General features: G+C 35.9%; 1 protein-coding gene across 2 annotated transcripts in view; it reads left to right on the top strand.

The window, feature by feature from the left end:
* The first annotated feature begins 234 nt into the window (after positions 1-234).
* Positions 235-16,477, top strand: part of ocrl (OCRL inositol polyphosphate-5-phosphatase) — a 32,357-nt gene continuing 16,114 nt past the window's right edge. The window contains exons 1-13 of one of the 2 annotated variants that reach the window (XM_009291139.5): positions 235-599; positions 1,119-1,198; positions 7,467-7,558; positions 7,853-7,894; positions 8,339-8,452; positions 10,110-10,256; positions 10,374-10,602; positions 10,685-10,843; positions 11,396-11,497; positions 15,150-15,264; positions 15,363-15,479; positions 15,686-15,867; positions 15,974-16,085. In XM_009291139.5, the coding sequence (XP_009289414.1) occupies positions 555-599; positions 1,119-1,198; positions 7,467-7,558; positions 7,853-7,894; positions 8,339-8,452; positions 10,110-10,256; positions 10,374-10,602; positions 10,685-10,843; positions 11,396-11,497; positions 15,150-15,264; positions 15,363-15,479; positions 15,686-15,867; positions 15,974-16,085 (1,536 nt within the window). In that variant the 5' untranslated portion in view covers positions 235-554. The remainder of the gene's footprint in view (positions 600-1,118; positions 1,199-7,466; positions 7,559-7,852; positions 7,895-8,338; positions 8,453-10,109; positions 10,257-10,373; positions 10,603-10,684; positions 10,844-11,395; positions 11,498-15,149; positions 15,265-15,362; positions 15,480-15,685; positions 15,868-15,973; positions 16,086-16,477) is intronic. The other variant, NM_001077764.2, reaches the window with a different exon arrangement.

The raw sequence follows: 16,477 nt of genomic DNA, 5'->3' as shown, positions 1-16,477 counted from the left end.
TTATATCCTGTTTGAAATGTACATATAATGAAGCAACAACACTGTATCCGCTTAAAAAGTGGGTGTTTGACGGACGCTTCTCAAAGACAAATATTGATACAGTGCAGTGATCCATAGTGTTGCCAGTTAATATGCGCAAACAACACGCATCCCTGGTCAGCACATCAACACACGGCCAGGAATGTTGCTGCGTTCGGAAGAGCGCAGTGATGATGAGCTCGAAACTCATACATTACCGGTGATGTCTCACCACATATTTTGGTCAACACTAACCAAACACTGCTCGGAAAAACCAATGGTTTATATTATCGCGACAGCACAACCGTGACCGCTCACAAGCTAACCCGTTTGTTTATCCTCTTCAGCACATATAGTAGAATAAACGAATTTATATTTAATGATATTGACGGTGTTATTTGGGTTTTTTAGCTATTTAGTTACCCGGAAGGCCAGCGCTGTTAGGGGCGGAGCCTGACATGAGAAAACACTCGGGCTGAGTTTAGCCTGCTTGCTAGCCGCCTGACGGCTTTAATTCAGCACTCTTGTCAACATTCATGATGGAACCTTCATTTGGGATTTCCGAAAGCCAGTGTATAGCCGTATCCTTTATTTGGAGGCTCGATTGTTGTTTTTAATTTTAACTATGTTTGCAGTTCACTCATTGAAAAGTCATTTAGCCCGGTCTTGTTAGCCTAGCTGTAATGGTAAAAAAATAACACATACTGTTTTGCCAGAGTGTCTGATAGGCTGAACAGTGTTGTAGATGCTATCTGTTATATGTGTTGCTGTTTCCTCTTTGCCATCAAGTTAGTCACACATCTTTATCTCTTACATTTCTTAGGAAAAACTTGAACTGCATTTCGTGACGTTCCTGTATTGTCATTTGATATGATGTGTCTGAAAGGTGCTGTGTGCCATTACAGATGCTACAGAACAGCTGCAGTTGAGAACGTAACACTTACCTAATGGCCTTATGTAAAGTCTAATAAGTTCTTTGATTGTGTGGTGTTGAGGGAGGGAGAGGGATCAGGGAGAGCCATCAGCAGGCGTCACACTTTTCCACCCTGTTCTTCTGCCTCTTGATGTTCAGTTGAATCCTTGACAGTGATTTGTTTTAGACTGTTAGAGGACATGAAATCAGAAGCGGACAGAAAGAACCAAGACTCCTGTCCTTGTTAGAGTGTTCTGGGCAGTTCAAGTGAGTAGACTCTCTGTTTGTATATCTCAGCTTTCCATTCTATTTAATGATTGTGCATGGTTTTGCTGCTATACCTTTGTTAAAACAATACTAGAGTTTAAGAAAAGAGCATTAATGTGTATTGGGCTGATCTGCTCATTCTATCAGGTGGTTGAGTGCCTATTTGTGTTATTACATCGATGCCGTTGTGCTTGTTTTAGGTCTTTTTGGCATGTTGGCATTTAAACCCACAAACACGGGGTCTTCTAATTGTAGGTTATCTAACCAGCATCTCTATATTGAGAATGCAGCTGGCTGATGCTTTTTTCTTCTTCTTCTCCTTCTATGTTTAACATTCTTTATTCCACCAGTTGCAATGCTAGTTTTTCTTTTCAATATGATGATTAAAGACTTGACATCCCATTTTGTTGTTTGTATCTAAAAAAACTGAAGTGATGTTTATACATAACGATAATTTTAAATGCAAATAAATTGTCTAAAAGGTCAAAATAATAATTAAATTGTAATGAAAATACGGAAAGACTATGTGGGACAGGCCAGCAACGACTTTATTGTCTGCGCAAATTAGTGATAGTTAATTTTGATAGGACTTTTAATTTTGATGGGGGTATTTTATGAGGCCTATATACAGGGTTCAATGCTAAGGGTTTTCTACTGGTCCAATCAGGCCAATGATTCAGATTTTTACTCGCCCTGGCAAAATCATCACTGGCCCCACCATAAAAAGAGAAGTTAATAGCTATTTTAAGCCACATATTTTAAATAATGTGTCAAAATAATGTCTGTGAATCAAAAATGTTAGTATTTAAAAAAATTTAATAAACATATAATGAGCAAAATTCAAAGTGTTATGGAAATAAAAAGAGCAGTATGGAAAATGTGCAGGTTTTTTATTGCAGTTCGAATTATTTAACAAAAGGTGGCCAAGTTGTCATACTGACGGCAAATTGTGCGAAACATCACTTTATTTTTTTCGTCGTGTTGTTCCCATGTAAATGTCTGTTTCAAAGACGTTAGAAACAGATTTTTTATTTTACCCTTATAATTTAATGTTGCGGCCATGTTGCTGTCACTTGACTGTACTGATTGTAACCAGGTTATGAAAAAAATTGCATGCTCAAAAAATCAAATCAGATAAGAGGAACCGAAAAGCAATATGATTTTTAAGACATTACAAAGAAGGTATCATTTAAAGACTGCACAACTGATAAAAAATTGCAGGCAAATGAAACTTAAGTAACAAAGTCTACTGTCCCAAGCATCTCTCATGCTGGCCCTGGGCTGTTGAGCAGCAGTTCTTATTGTTGAGCTCTGATATAGAATGAATTTTAATGGGGAGATGTACTTGCTGTTTTTTAGTACTATTAATGTTTGCGTTAAGTGTGTGGTATGATATATGTGTTGTAAATCTGGTACGCTGCAGAACAAATCGCCCCAAAGGGGGAGAATAAAGTTTACAGTAAAATAAAACTTTTCTGAAAAGTCAAATGTAAAACGTGGGAATTAATGTCCTATGTTTACTCTTTGTAATATTTATTTAGGGATTAAAAGCTTGGTTGTACAATGCTCCTCAAACAGGTTCTTTTTTTAAATAATCAAATGATTATTGTTGTAATTCAGTTACAAATGAATGGTTTTAAGGAAATTTCTAAAATAGATGCTGCGGGAATGGCTGTAAATGTGATGCCTTTATCTCCTGAAACAGCCATGATAAAATTTTCAATTATTGCTGTTTTGCATAGTCATAAGGAAGCACAAATATTTACAAGTACATTTTAATCAGATTAAGCATACGGTTTCATTTTTACATAAATATATCTGTTTGAATGACACTGAAACTTTATTTCACATGCATTTAATTTTATTACTGGAGATATTTCAAGAATTAAACACTTGTATTGACTATATTTGCGTATAAAAAAACTCTTTTAGTTAAACTGTTATTGTAATTTACTTTGAACTCTAATGCATTGCCTTGACGTTTTTTGCACTTTCTTTTTTCAACAATGTTCTGTATTACTTTTCTTAACAAAGTTTTATACTTTGAAAGACTTTATACTTAAACTTTATATCTAATTCTATTAGATAATTTAAAAAAAGATAAAAGTGGATTTGTTGTTGCTTGAATAATTTGTAACACAAAAATCACATTTGCTGCATTATCCAATCCTGGCTATGGGTGTTATACTCAACCATGATGATTTGTACTCCTGACAACCCCAGGAATGTGTAAAGCGTACATTATAAATTCCCCTAGGCTGCTGTAGATGTGAAAGGCTCTGTGCACAGTCATATGGTGTTTAGACGATGTGGTTTTTTATTTGTATGTGTGTTAGAGAGCAGTGGTGGTGGATGCCAGCGTGCTGCCCATTATCCTGCATTCCACCTCAGTGTCCTGGAGCCTAATAAGCCTCACATGAGCACACAAACTCTTTAACTGCATTAAGAGTGTACACACTCAGCTTTACTCAAAACTTCGAAATGAGCTGAGTAAAAAGAGCTCACACATGTTTGAAGCCTTGTGTAATGACAAGGAACTTTTAAAAATAAGAATAGAATACACTTGATTTCTTTTATGCATGTCAGAACTCTTGAATTATGGAGACAATATAAAATAAAGTTAATGCTTTTATTCACACAGAAACATTAATCAGTACATATATCAAATACTGGCAGGATCAGCTTTGTTCTGCTTATGTAATATGTGAGAACCAATGAGGTTTGTTCTCATTTCAGCTCATTTAGTCATTTTTGTTATTTGTATGGGCTGAACAATTTGTCATTTGAGCATCAATATTTCAGGATTAGATAATAATTAAATATTAAAATAAAAAAATATATATATTTTTTTTATTATTGCCTAAAATTATTTTTACAATGATGACTGTGTTATTTTACATTTGATTGTTTAGTTTTTGTATTTGTATTATGGCTGCACAATATATCGTTTCAGCATCGATATCGCAATTTGAATCCCAATTACTTGTCTTTAAGCAGTTTTTTTGGATGCACAAACTTTTAATCTAGTTACTGAAATCTCATGATTCCTAAAAATTTTTACCATTTTACAAATTAATGTTAGTGACAAAATGGTCAATTAAGTTACAATCTTTGTATGGAGTAAAATGTATCCTGACAGACTATAATAAGAGTGCTTGAAGCAATAAATATTGAGCTGCATTGTCATTGTTAATGTGGCAGCAAGTACCACAGTTTAAACTCAGGAAGTTAGATAATATTTTTATTATGGGAGGATTACAACCATCACTTCTACATCAGGCTACATACAATTATTTATTTGATGATGGCTGTATTATTTTACGTTTGATTGTTCAGTTTTTGTATTTTAATTTGGATCTGCACAGTATATCGTTTAAGCATCGATATAGCAATGTGCACTTAGGCAATAGTCACATCGCAAGATAAAACAATGTTGAGTCTGAATTAATGTTGACAAGGAGCTACAGAATTGTATTTAATGTATTTAAAAGGAAATTATTAGATTTATGCAAAAAAAAGGCTTTTCTTACTTAGAATTGTTGCATGTTTTCTAGTCCAAACAGTTATTTGTAGTTTTACATTCGTTTTTTTAGTTATTTTTACTAGAAACAAAGCAAAGAAAAGTAAGAAAAGCATTTTTTTGCAGTTTTATTATTTATTTTTTGTACTTAACTACTTTTAGGCACCCCAGAAAACCATCAAATGTTCAAACAATCTTGTGAAACTATTCATATCGCAATATTTATCACAGTAACACAAAATATCACAATATCAGATTTTCCCCAAATCATGCAGCCGTATTTTGAATACTGTTAAACTCTCCAGAAAACCATAAAGCGCTGTCTATTTCACTTTTATTTTTGCTCTGCCGTATTTTTATATGTTTGTAATTTATTATATTTTATGCAGATGCACTGCATAGAAAAAGACTTGATCTTGGGCAAAGCGATATGGCCTAAAATTAAAATACAGATTACTGCATTAAAATACAGATTTGCGGCTGCAAAGTGGCAGCAGAAGTATAAACCAGTCTCAGCCTAACAGCAGGGTCAGGTGACTCCACATGTGGTAGGGAAAGTAATTGGAAAAAATCATCCTGGAAAGTTTAGATTGATTATAGGTTCTAAATGTTGATTTCGATTACTTTTTCGATTAATCGGTTTGATTCTTCCCACGTGTCCATCTAAATCAATTAATTAACTCCTTCCAAATCGAGCTATTCAAATCATCTGGTGTATTTATAGTATAATTGATTCACAATGTCACATTTTTCCAATATGGTGCATCCCTAGTATGTGTATTTATTTATATAATTTAAAAGTCTGAATTACTTCTTTTGTTTTGAAGCATTTGTGCCTTTCAGAAGACTTGAGTTAAATCAATTGGTTCATTCTTACGAAGTACTTGGAGTGCCCATGTTTTGGATGTGCAGACTTTTAATCAAGATACTGAAATCTCATTATTCTTAAAAATATCCGCATTTTATAAAGTAGTAAAAGTCTTATTGTGTAGGGGAAAATGGCACACTAAGTTGAAATCTTTCTATGGCGCATTTAAGATATACACTGAAAGACTGTAATGAGATCTTGAACAAAAAAATAACAAGGGAGCTGCATTGTCATTGTTAATGTTGCAGCAAGAACCACAGTTTAACCTCAGGAAGTTGGAAGATATTTTTAGCATGGGAAGATTATAACCATCACCACTACATCAGGCTGTTATTTGTATTGATTGAATGCGAGATCGCTTAGTAAGTCTGGGCCAAATTTCCCTTGTTCATGAGTGCTGCGTTTCCTGGCAACAGCATCCATTACAGCAATTATCGTCTTCTGAGGCTGAGGGAGAAAAGAGAGGGGCTCACTGACAGCACAGAGGGGTTCTAGTCTTGCCTACATGCGTTTTACATAGCACACTTGGGCAGCGAAATCTGAAGGTTTTTCCAATAATCCACCGTAATTGAATTTCCCATGGAGTGAAATGGAGGTATGACCATGTTGAGAGGAACATGATGCCCTGGAGTTGGCACTGTTATTGTCAGAGAGTGAAATATGGTCTGCAATTAGCCTTCCAATATGCATTTAGCCTGCTGCATTTTTTCACCATCTGCATTCTGAAGCCGCATGTTTGATAAGATCAGATTTTGCCGGACTGCAGTGGAAATATGAGCGAAAAAACTACCATTCAAAATTTGTGGAAGTTTTTATAGATTTTTTGTAAAGAAGTTTTCACCAAGGGTGAATTTTTAAAATAAAAATAAAGTATTCGAATTAATAATATCAGTTGTCTATGTTTATGTGTGTATATATATATATGTGTGTGTGTGTGTGTGTGTGTGTGTGTGTGTGTGTGTGTATGTTTTAAAAAATAATTTACTTTTTAAATGACTACAGGTTTTCAGTAAATGATTTGGTACTTTGAATTTTTAAAAATAAAAATAAAGTATTCGAATTAATAATATCAGTTGTCTATGTTTATGTGTATATATATATATATATATTTATATATATATATATATACATGTATATATATATATATATATATTTATGTATATGTGTGTGTGTGTGTGTGTGTGTGTATGTTTTAAAAAATAATTTACTTTTTAAATGACAACAGGTTTTCAGTAAATGATTTGGTACTTTTTTAACTTTCAGTGCAGCAGCATGTTCTTTTTGAAAAGTAGTCTAAATATTCACGATACTAATTAAAAGTATTATTCTGTATTACAATTAATAAACTCAAACCACTCCCAAACATTTATTTATAGCAGAATACTTAAACGGATTGTCCACTATGATATCATATTTTAAACTTTGGTTGATGTGTAATGTAGCTGTGTGAACATAAACAACATCTTTGAATCGAAGACACTTAAAGTTCAATGCAAAGGGAGACATTGGCTCTTACAGAGTTAGCTTAGCGAAGTTTACAGCGAACAAAGTTTGTGGACTACAAAAAATGCATCCAGGTTAGAATCATAGCTCATTATGTTTGCTGACCAATCAGATCCTCTTGAGGGCGGGCTTTTCAAAGGAACTAAGTAATATGACAGTCGTTTTCATGTTAGCTGAGTAGCTGTATAAAATCGAAGTAAGATGTGAAAAAATGATGTGATATTTCTACAGGTGAAGCACGAGCACACATTACTATGCACCCCAATAACACAGCAAAGCCTTAAAAATACACCATGGACAACCTTTCTAAAGGAAGTTTTATGAAACGCGTCATGTACTCCTGTATGGCTTTTCATGAATGGATCTTTTGTTTTTAGGTTGGATATCCTTTCAAATCCTGATGCAATTGTATTAAGCCCGGTGTCCCAGCTGTCCATCCCCATCAATAACCATTTTCGGATCATTCGAGGTAAGCTGCAATGGCTATTTATTCAATAGTAACCTCCAGAAGGACTTTTATAATGATGATGTAAATGCATCTGCTCTTTTCTGACTCTTAATAGTTTTATTTTGTTCCTGTACAAGCTCACCTTTGGTCTCTGTCAGTGAGGCTAAGCACTGTGTTTGAATGATAAAAATTCTGTCCCTTGTTCAAATATTTGCGCAAAACATTTATCACTGTTAGGTAGAAGACTGTGTGTTATATTTGCTGTTACAGTCCTCTGGAAATCTGTTTCTGACTTGCTTTAATGTTCCATTTTAGAGGCAGAAGAAGCTCTTCTCATTGACATTGACTCTATTAGCAGTAAGTTTTATTTATATATATATATATATTTTTTATAAGTGGTTCTGCATTTTTGTTGTGTATTTGATTTCTTGGTTTACATTAAATACTATATGTAGTGTGTTTGGAAGATTATATAACCATTGAAATTAAAACCAAGTGTGTTTCTAATAATTATTTCATCATATTTAGATGAGTCATGCAGTTGAATAATATCATGATTTAGTTCATCATCTGGTCATAAGCAGCTTATTGTATAAGCATTCAGCCTAAGCAGCTTATTGCTACTCTTATCCATTCAATTTCATTTTTAGAACTTGTATGAAATGCTAATACTGTAGCTTGCATTGTTTTTGTGCAGAGGTTTTCCAATGCATTCTGCCTTAATCAATTGAGGGCTCACTGAATAATCAAATGTATAATTGTAATGTTTAAATGTAAGAATGTGACACTGTTTCTCAACAGAGACAGTACGAATACGTCTGCGAGGTGAACGAACACCGGAGCTTCTGCTTGAGCTTCAGGATGACGGGCAAACGCAGTCTTTTCTTGAGCATGTGACGAAGGCCAAACAGCAAGGTGATACACCTTATTTTCCCTGCACAGGATGCAGCCGCAAACATCAAGCCACATTCCTTATTTATTAACTACTCTAATCATTTATTTACCTGGGTAACCAACACCCACATTTATAGCTTTGTCAGTAATGAATGCTTCCCTGGAAGAATTTAACCTCAAAGCCAGACTGACGGTTTGAGAGTTATACATTTATGGTGTTGGTTTACTTGAGTTTACAATGATAGATCCACAATCAAAGCTTAGTCTCCCTGCTGTAGGAGTTCTCCAGTTTGTTGCCACTGAATGTAGCCTTAGGTTGTCCCTTATGTTGCCTATTGCCTTAGGCTCCCTTTTATATATTTGTCTGAAGTCTAGTCGATTAAAGATCAGGGCAATTGTAAAAATAGTATATTATGAAATTTTCTCATCTGGTTTATTTTGACAGATTTTTTTTTTTTTAAAGCAGAAATAGAACTCTGGATATTTATACTCTGATTGAAGCCCAAAGTATGATTGTGCATCGACATAATTGTGTGACGCATAAACACTAGAAAATCCAATTTCAATGGCTTTTCTTTTTTCTTCAAAGGTTAAAAGTCATGAAGTCTGCTTATTTAAAACTTGTGGGTTTTTTTACCGTATTTGCTCATGCAGTTTTGTCCATGTTTTTTTCCACTGTGAAGCATCAGCCTGGTGATGTGTTGACCCCCTGTGGAAAAAAAAAATGTAAAATAGGATATATAAAGCACATTAAGTATGCACGTAATGTTCACTCACTTGCACTGTTTACATACCCTACCTTATGCTAAAAAACTGAAGCATATTTAAGACCAGAGTGCGAATTACAGGGGGGTTTGGGATGGATTGATCCCCCTAATTAACGCTTGATCCCCCCTGAAGGATGTCGAAACAAGATGTAGTTTTGTAGTTTAACCTACAGTAACATCTGAAATGGCTCATCAGAGAATATTGTAACATACCTGCCAACACTCCCGTTTTTCTCATGATTCTCAAGTGTTTCAGATTCATCTCCTGCCACCCTCCCGTTTTGTTATTTCTCCCGGAAAACTCCCATATCTTCATCCAAACTTCCCCGCCAAGGATAGAAAAGATACCTCAGCTTTTTTGTACCTTCTGTGAAACCCCCTCGTCACCAACTTTGGTATAGGATATAATCGCAGCGACTGCTTAAAACACGCTTCATAGTACAGTTACTAACACCAACAGTGTTATTCAGACACCTCAACCTCGAACCTAACCCCCTCGTCTCCCGGATTTTCAGGGACAAATGTTGGCAGGTATGCTTTAAGTCAGATTACAAACTTAAATGCGTTTTATTAATAAACTAGATGCAACTAAAAATAAATACATAAACGACTGAAGCATGTATTACACAAACTAACCAAAACAGTTGACCCCCCCTGATCATCAATTTATAATTCACACACTGCTTAAGACTTTAGGTGTACAGATTTGGCTCATCAAAAATGTAATAATGCTGGAACAGACATTTTCATGTACTGTTAACTCTAATAAATTCTTGCTGGCCATACCAACTAACTGTCATTGAGTTTAAAAGCATGTTTTATCTGTTAAATGCATATAAAAGGCTCTTCTCAATTGGTTTAATGCATCAAGTCAGATCTGAAACATTAATGTTGAATTGGTCCACCTTTAGCTGAGAGGAGTTCACTGCCCAGGAAGATGGAGCCAGTTGTACCTGCTCCAGTTAAAGACTGTGTTCCAGTTCCACCTCAGAGAGGAACCTCCAAATCCTTCTCAAACAACATCAACAACAGCACTTTAGCAAATCCCTCAAACACAGGTATAAAAATGGCATACATAATGCAAGAACATTACAATATTTGCATTGGTTTACAGGGACATACATATATCACAGTAGTTGCTTGTGGAAACTCAGTGACCCTTTCTGTACCTGCAGATTCCACCCGCTCGCTTGCCACAGATTTTGGCTTTGAAGAAAACTTTAACCACGTTTTAAAAGTGGAAGAGAAGAAGAACAAGCAGAATCGTTTAGTTGCACAACGAGAGCCACCACCTCCACCAATTCCCCCTCTTCCTCCTAGGAAAGGCACAAATACATCATTGACAGGCCCAGCTACCAAAGAAAGGCCACCATCTGTACAAAATGCCACACCTGTCAGAAATGAGTAAGTGCTACTGGTCTTAAATGCAGAAACTTATGGATTTTCAGAAACTGTTTTTAAAATGTTGTGCTCCTTGTCATTGCAGATTTCAGTCTGTAGACCGATCTGTTTCCTGGTCTGAAAGCCCGTCCAACTCCACCATAAGACAGGCCATGATGAGCAGCCATGCAGGGTCAAGAGAAGGTTTGCTCAAGTATCGCCTCAGCAAGAAAGAGAAAGAATATGTGGACATTAAGAACTTTAAGTGAGTGTCAGTTTTCCATGTGCATTTTGTCAGTAAAGTCAGCTCTTGTAAACATCCAGCATATGGAGTTGAAGCAGCATTTACTACACAGAGTTGTTTTTTTTGACTAAGGATGCAAAATAGCATTTAAAGTTGAAATCTGCATATCTGGATGAAAATGATATTGAAATAATCGCTCTGTGATAATAGCAGCAGTTTGCATCGCTTGTCAGTGAACTACGGCTCTGTGTAGTTATTGCTGCAAATGAAAACACCACGTGACAGTGTTTCTACCTCCAATTGATTTCATAAATTCAGTTAAGTGTTTAAACTAAAATTTTCCTGTTTGTTGGTCATGTTGAATCAATGAAAGTATTTAAATTCTATGTTTATAGTCAAATGCTATGAAGTTTTACTGGATTTCTTTTTTTTGTGGGCCCTCTGGCCTTTGGAGCAGATTTACTACTGATGATAGAACTTTTAGGATTATCACCCAGGTCTACTGTAAACTTAACATCAGTGATTTTGTTTTGACCGCTTTAAGGTGATTGATTAAATCCCTCTATTTGACAGGTTCTTCGTAGGCACGTGGAATGTAAATGGTCAGTCCCCTGACAGCAGTCTTGGGCCCTGGCTCAGTTCTGACCCAGACCCTCCTGACGTCTATGCACTAGGGTGAGTGTCACATCATGAACTGAGAACACTGTTATACCCAGAATTCCATGCGAATTGTGTCATCTTTAAATAGGAAATTGTTATTATTTGCAATTTTGTAGCATTTTTACTTGCCCTCCACTTTTTTCCAAACTTACAGAAGTTTATTTTCTACTGTTAAACAGAAAAAAATACTGCTGTATGTATATGTAAGAAAAAAAACATGCCATCATTACATTCATACATACATATCACTATGCACATACATAATTACCTATATATACATCACATAAACTTTAGAAGTAAAATAAAGAAAAGAAAAAAATAAGAAGAAAAAGGGAAAAGAAAAAAGTAACAACAAAAGTAAAAAAGTATAAAATTAACACGTTTAACAAGCCAAACATATGAGATTGTTTTATATCTTCCAATTAAAATTCACTTAAATGTGGTTGTCTTTATATTGCCTATATATCAACCATTTTTTTTCCAACCCTTCCTGAAAATATCTGTTTTCATCCTCAACATAAATGTCAGTTCTTCCATTATGTTATCAAAAAGTTGGTTGTTCGTTATGAGTTTCATTGTAGTTTTTACTACAATAGAAGTTATTGGGTAACATCAGCTGTCTGGTTACAATAATTCTTGTAAGCATAAGTTATTTTGTGTTCAGCAGAAGAAGGAAATCATACAGGTTTGGAACAAGTGAATGGTAAATGATGACAGAATTTGTATTTCATCCTTGTAATGTATTTTATTCATAATTAGGGATGCACCAATATGTATTTTTGACCCAATTTCTTTAGATTTGGAGGCAGATAACCGATATATATATGATCATTATCTACAGACCTCCAAAATATTCTCCAGCTTTTATTGAGGATTTTACAGAGCTGTTATCAATTGTAACCTCTGAATTTGATTATTTTAGTATTGCTGGGGATTTTAATATTCACATTGATAATCCAGAAATCAATGCTGTAAAAGAACTGATGACTGTTTTTAACACTTTTGATCTGACTCAGCATGTTCAAGGACCCACACACAATCGTGGACACACTCTTGATCTACTTATAACTAAGGGTTTACACATTTCATCGACTGTTGTTAAGGATGTGGCACTATCTGATCATTTCTGTATCTTTTTTGATATATTGATCACTCCAGCTATTAAAGACAGATCTGTCTCTGTCAGAAAGAGATGCATAAATGAGAACACCAGTGAGCAGTTTATGAAGGCCATATCGCTAGCACCAAGTATATCTGCAGATTCTGTTGATTCTCTCCTTGATTTGTTCAACTTTAAAATTGAGAATGTCATAAATGACATCGCTCCTGTTAAAGTCAAGAAGCTGACTGGCAGGCAAAAGGGATCTTGGACAAGGTCACCGAGAGTACAAATGATGAAAAGACAGTGCAGAAAAGCTGAGCGTATGTGGAGAAAGACGAAACTAGTAGTCCATTATAATATCTATAAAGACAGTCTTCATGCCTTTAATATGGAACTAAACACTGCTAGACAGACTTTCTTTTCAAGCCTTATAAACAGCAACTTAAATAATACTCGCACACTCTTTGCAACGATAGAGAGACTCACAAACCCCCCCAGTCGGATTCCAAGTGAGCTACTCTCTGAAAGCAAATGTAATGAGTTTGCTCATTTCTTCACTGATAAGATTAATAATATCAGAAAGGCAATCAGCTCATCCAATCAGTCAAGTTGTGTCGATATCAAACAAGCTCAACCACAACTTGAGAAGTCAGACATTATGTCTGATTTCATGGCAATTAACGGCAAAATCTTAGAAGAAATTATGCAAGTTATGAAAACATCAACCTGCAGTCTTGACACGCTCCCCACATCATTCTTCAAATCGGTGTTTACCTGTTTAGAAATGGATCTTCTAAAAGTGGTAAATGCTTCACTTCTCTCAGGGATTTTTCCAACCTCACTTAAAACTGCAGTTGTTAAACCCCTCTTGAAGAAGAGCAACCTGGATAACACCCTATTGAGCAATTACAGGCCAATCTCAAATCTCCCTTTCATTGGTAAAATCATTGAAAAAGTTGTTTTTAACCAGGTTAACAAGTTCTTAAACTTCAGGGGGTGTTTAGACAATTTTCAATCTGGTTTCAGAGCACATCACAGTACAGAGAGCGCTCTTATAAAGATAATCAATGATATACGCCTAAATACAGATTCAGGTAAAATAACAGTGCTGGTATTGTTGGATCTCAGTGCTGCATTTGACACTGTCGATCACAGCATACTTCTGGATAGGCTGGAAAACTGGGTTGGGCTGTCTGGCACGGTCCTCAAATGGTTTAGATCTTATCTTGAAGGTAGAGGTTACCATGTCAGTATAGGTGACCATAGGTCGAGGTGGACACCCATGACGTGTGGAGTCCCACAAGGCTCGATTCTGGCTCCTCTCCTGTTCAACCTTTACATGCTCCCTCTGAGCCAAATAATGAGAAAGAACCAAATCTCCTACCACAGCTATGCTGATGACACTCAGATCTACCTAGCCTTACTGCCTAATGACTACAGCCCCATTGACACCCTCTGCCAATGCATTGATGAAATGAGCAATTGGATGTGCCAAAACTTTCTTCAGTTAAACAAAGAGAAAACTGAAATGATTGTGTTTGGGAACAGAGATAAGGTTCTCAAAGTAAATGCGTACCTTGGCACTAAAGGTCAAACGACAAAAAATAAGGTCAAGAATCTTGGTGTGACTCTTGAGTCAGATCTGAGTTTCAACAGTCATGTCAAAGCAGTCAGTAAATCAGCATACTATCATCTCAAAAATATTGCAAGAATCAGATGCTTTGTTTCTAGTGAAGATTTAGAAAAACTTGTTTATGCTTTTATCAGCAGCAGGGTGGATTACTGTAATGGACTCCTCACTGGTCTTCCTAAAAAGACAGTCAGACAGTTAAAGCTCATCCAGAATGCTGCAGCCAGAATTCTAACAAGAACCAGAAAATCAGAACACATCACACCTGTCCTCAGGTCTTTACACTGGCTGCCAGTTACATTCAGAATAGATTTTAAAGTATTATTACTGGTCTATAAATCACTAAATGGCCTAGGACCTAAATACATTACAGATATGCTCACGGAATACAAACCTAACAGATCACTCAGATCATTAGGATCATATAAACTAGAAGTTCCAAGAGTTCAGTCAAAGCAGGGTGAATCGGCTTTTAGCCACTATGCCCCTCGCTGCTGTAATCAGCTTTCAGAAATGATCAGATGTGCTCCAACATTAGGCACATTCAAATCAAGACTGAAAACACATCTGTTTAGCTGTGCCTTTACTGAATGAGCACTGTGCTGCATCCGACAGATTGCACTATCATGTTTTTCTCTTCTTCTTCATTCTTTTATATCACATTTTACCTGTTTTTATGTTTTAAGTTCGACCCCCGCATGCACAAGGCAGGCAGTTCTGTACAATTACATAATCTATCGGCTTTAAGATATCGGCCTAATTTTGAAATAGGATCGATAACAATATCATTAAAAATAGAATTTATTGGCTTATAATGATGTCGTCGCCGATATATTGTGCATCCCCTTTCATAATAAATAATTGTGCGCTATACATTGTGTATTGTAAGTTTGTCTGTTATAGTGCTTTATTCAGCTTATTCTGTCATTTGTCAGATTTCAGGAGCTGGACCTGAGCACAGAGGCGTTTTTCTATATGGACTCATCCAAAGAACAGTTATGGGTTGATGCAGTAGAGAGAGGCCTCCATCAAAAAGCCAGATACATTCAGGTGATCAGTGAATACCAACTGAAATGTCCTGCTTGTAATCATTTGGTGGCCAAAGAAAGTGGTAAACATTTGCTGAACACCCTGCATGCTGTCTTCAGGTTCGTATTATCCGCCTAGTGGGCATGATGTTGGTGGTGTATATCAAAAAGGAGCACAAAGATCAAATTCGAGAGATCGCTTCTGAGTCTGTGGGAACTGGCCTCATGAATAAAATGGTATGTTTAGATTTGTTACAATAGGAAGTGGTTTGTTAAGAGGAAGTCTCCATTGTTATATTTGTATTAGATATGATATAATTTATGTTATCGCTTACACAATTGAGATGAAATGACCACAAATGAAAAAATACATGCCTTAAATGAGTGTATCAGTGTCAGTTACCTGATCAGATTAACCCACATTTATTACTCTGTGACTATAGGGGAACAAGGGAGGAGTGGCAGTGCGCTTTGTGTTTCACAATACCAGCTTCTGCTTCGTAAACTCTCACTTGGCAGCTCATGTGGATGACTTTGAGCGGCGAAACCAGGACTACAAAGACATCTGTGCACGCATGAGTTTCCACCTGCTGGAATACCCGCCTGTCAGTATAGTGAAACATGAGTGAGTGTCAAGATTCCAGTCATTCATCGGTTGCTCATTATATGAGGACAAAACTTTTAATGGACTTAAAATAAATTTGTTAAATGCTTACACTTTCTCCTCCAAGTGTGGTGATTTGGCTTGGAGATCTCAACTACAGGCTATGCTTGCCTGATGCTGGGGAGGTAAAAAGGCTTATTGCTGAAAAAGAGCTACGGAGACTACAGGAATATGACCAGGTGAGACCATTTATGTTCTCAGGCATATAACTTTTGCATGTTTTTTTTTCTCGTGTTTATTGCTTTATAGTATAAGTCTAAGGTGTTTATTTTTCTTTTTACAAAATATGGTATTAATATTTAAAATTAAACCGTTTTGTTTTAGTTATGCACCCAACTGTATTGATCTGTTATTATTTGTTATTATTTGTTGCTTCATCTTTTTCTTATGTGTGTATATTTGGCTGTTATCTAAAGGGATAGTTCATTCATAAAACAGCAAATTCTCAACATCCATACATGTTTGAGTTTCTTCTGTTGAACACAAGGAAGATATTTTGAAAAATGTTGGAAAAGCGGCAGCATGGGGGCACAGTGGTTAGCACGATTGCCTCACAGCAAGAAGGTTGCTG

This window comes from Danio rerio, chromosome 14, assembly GCF_049306965.1.
Source record: "Danio rerio strain Tuebingen ecotype United States chromosome 14, GRCz12tu, whole genome shotgun sequence".
Taxonomy (NCBI): Eukaryota; Metazoa; Chordata; class Actinopteri; order Cypriniformes; family Danionidae; genus Danio; species Danio rerio.
Note: the sequence above shows the minus strand (reverse complement) of the source record. Positions and strands in the feature narration are given on the sequence as shown.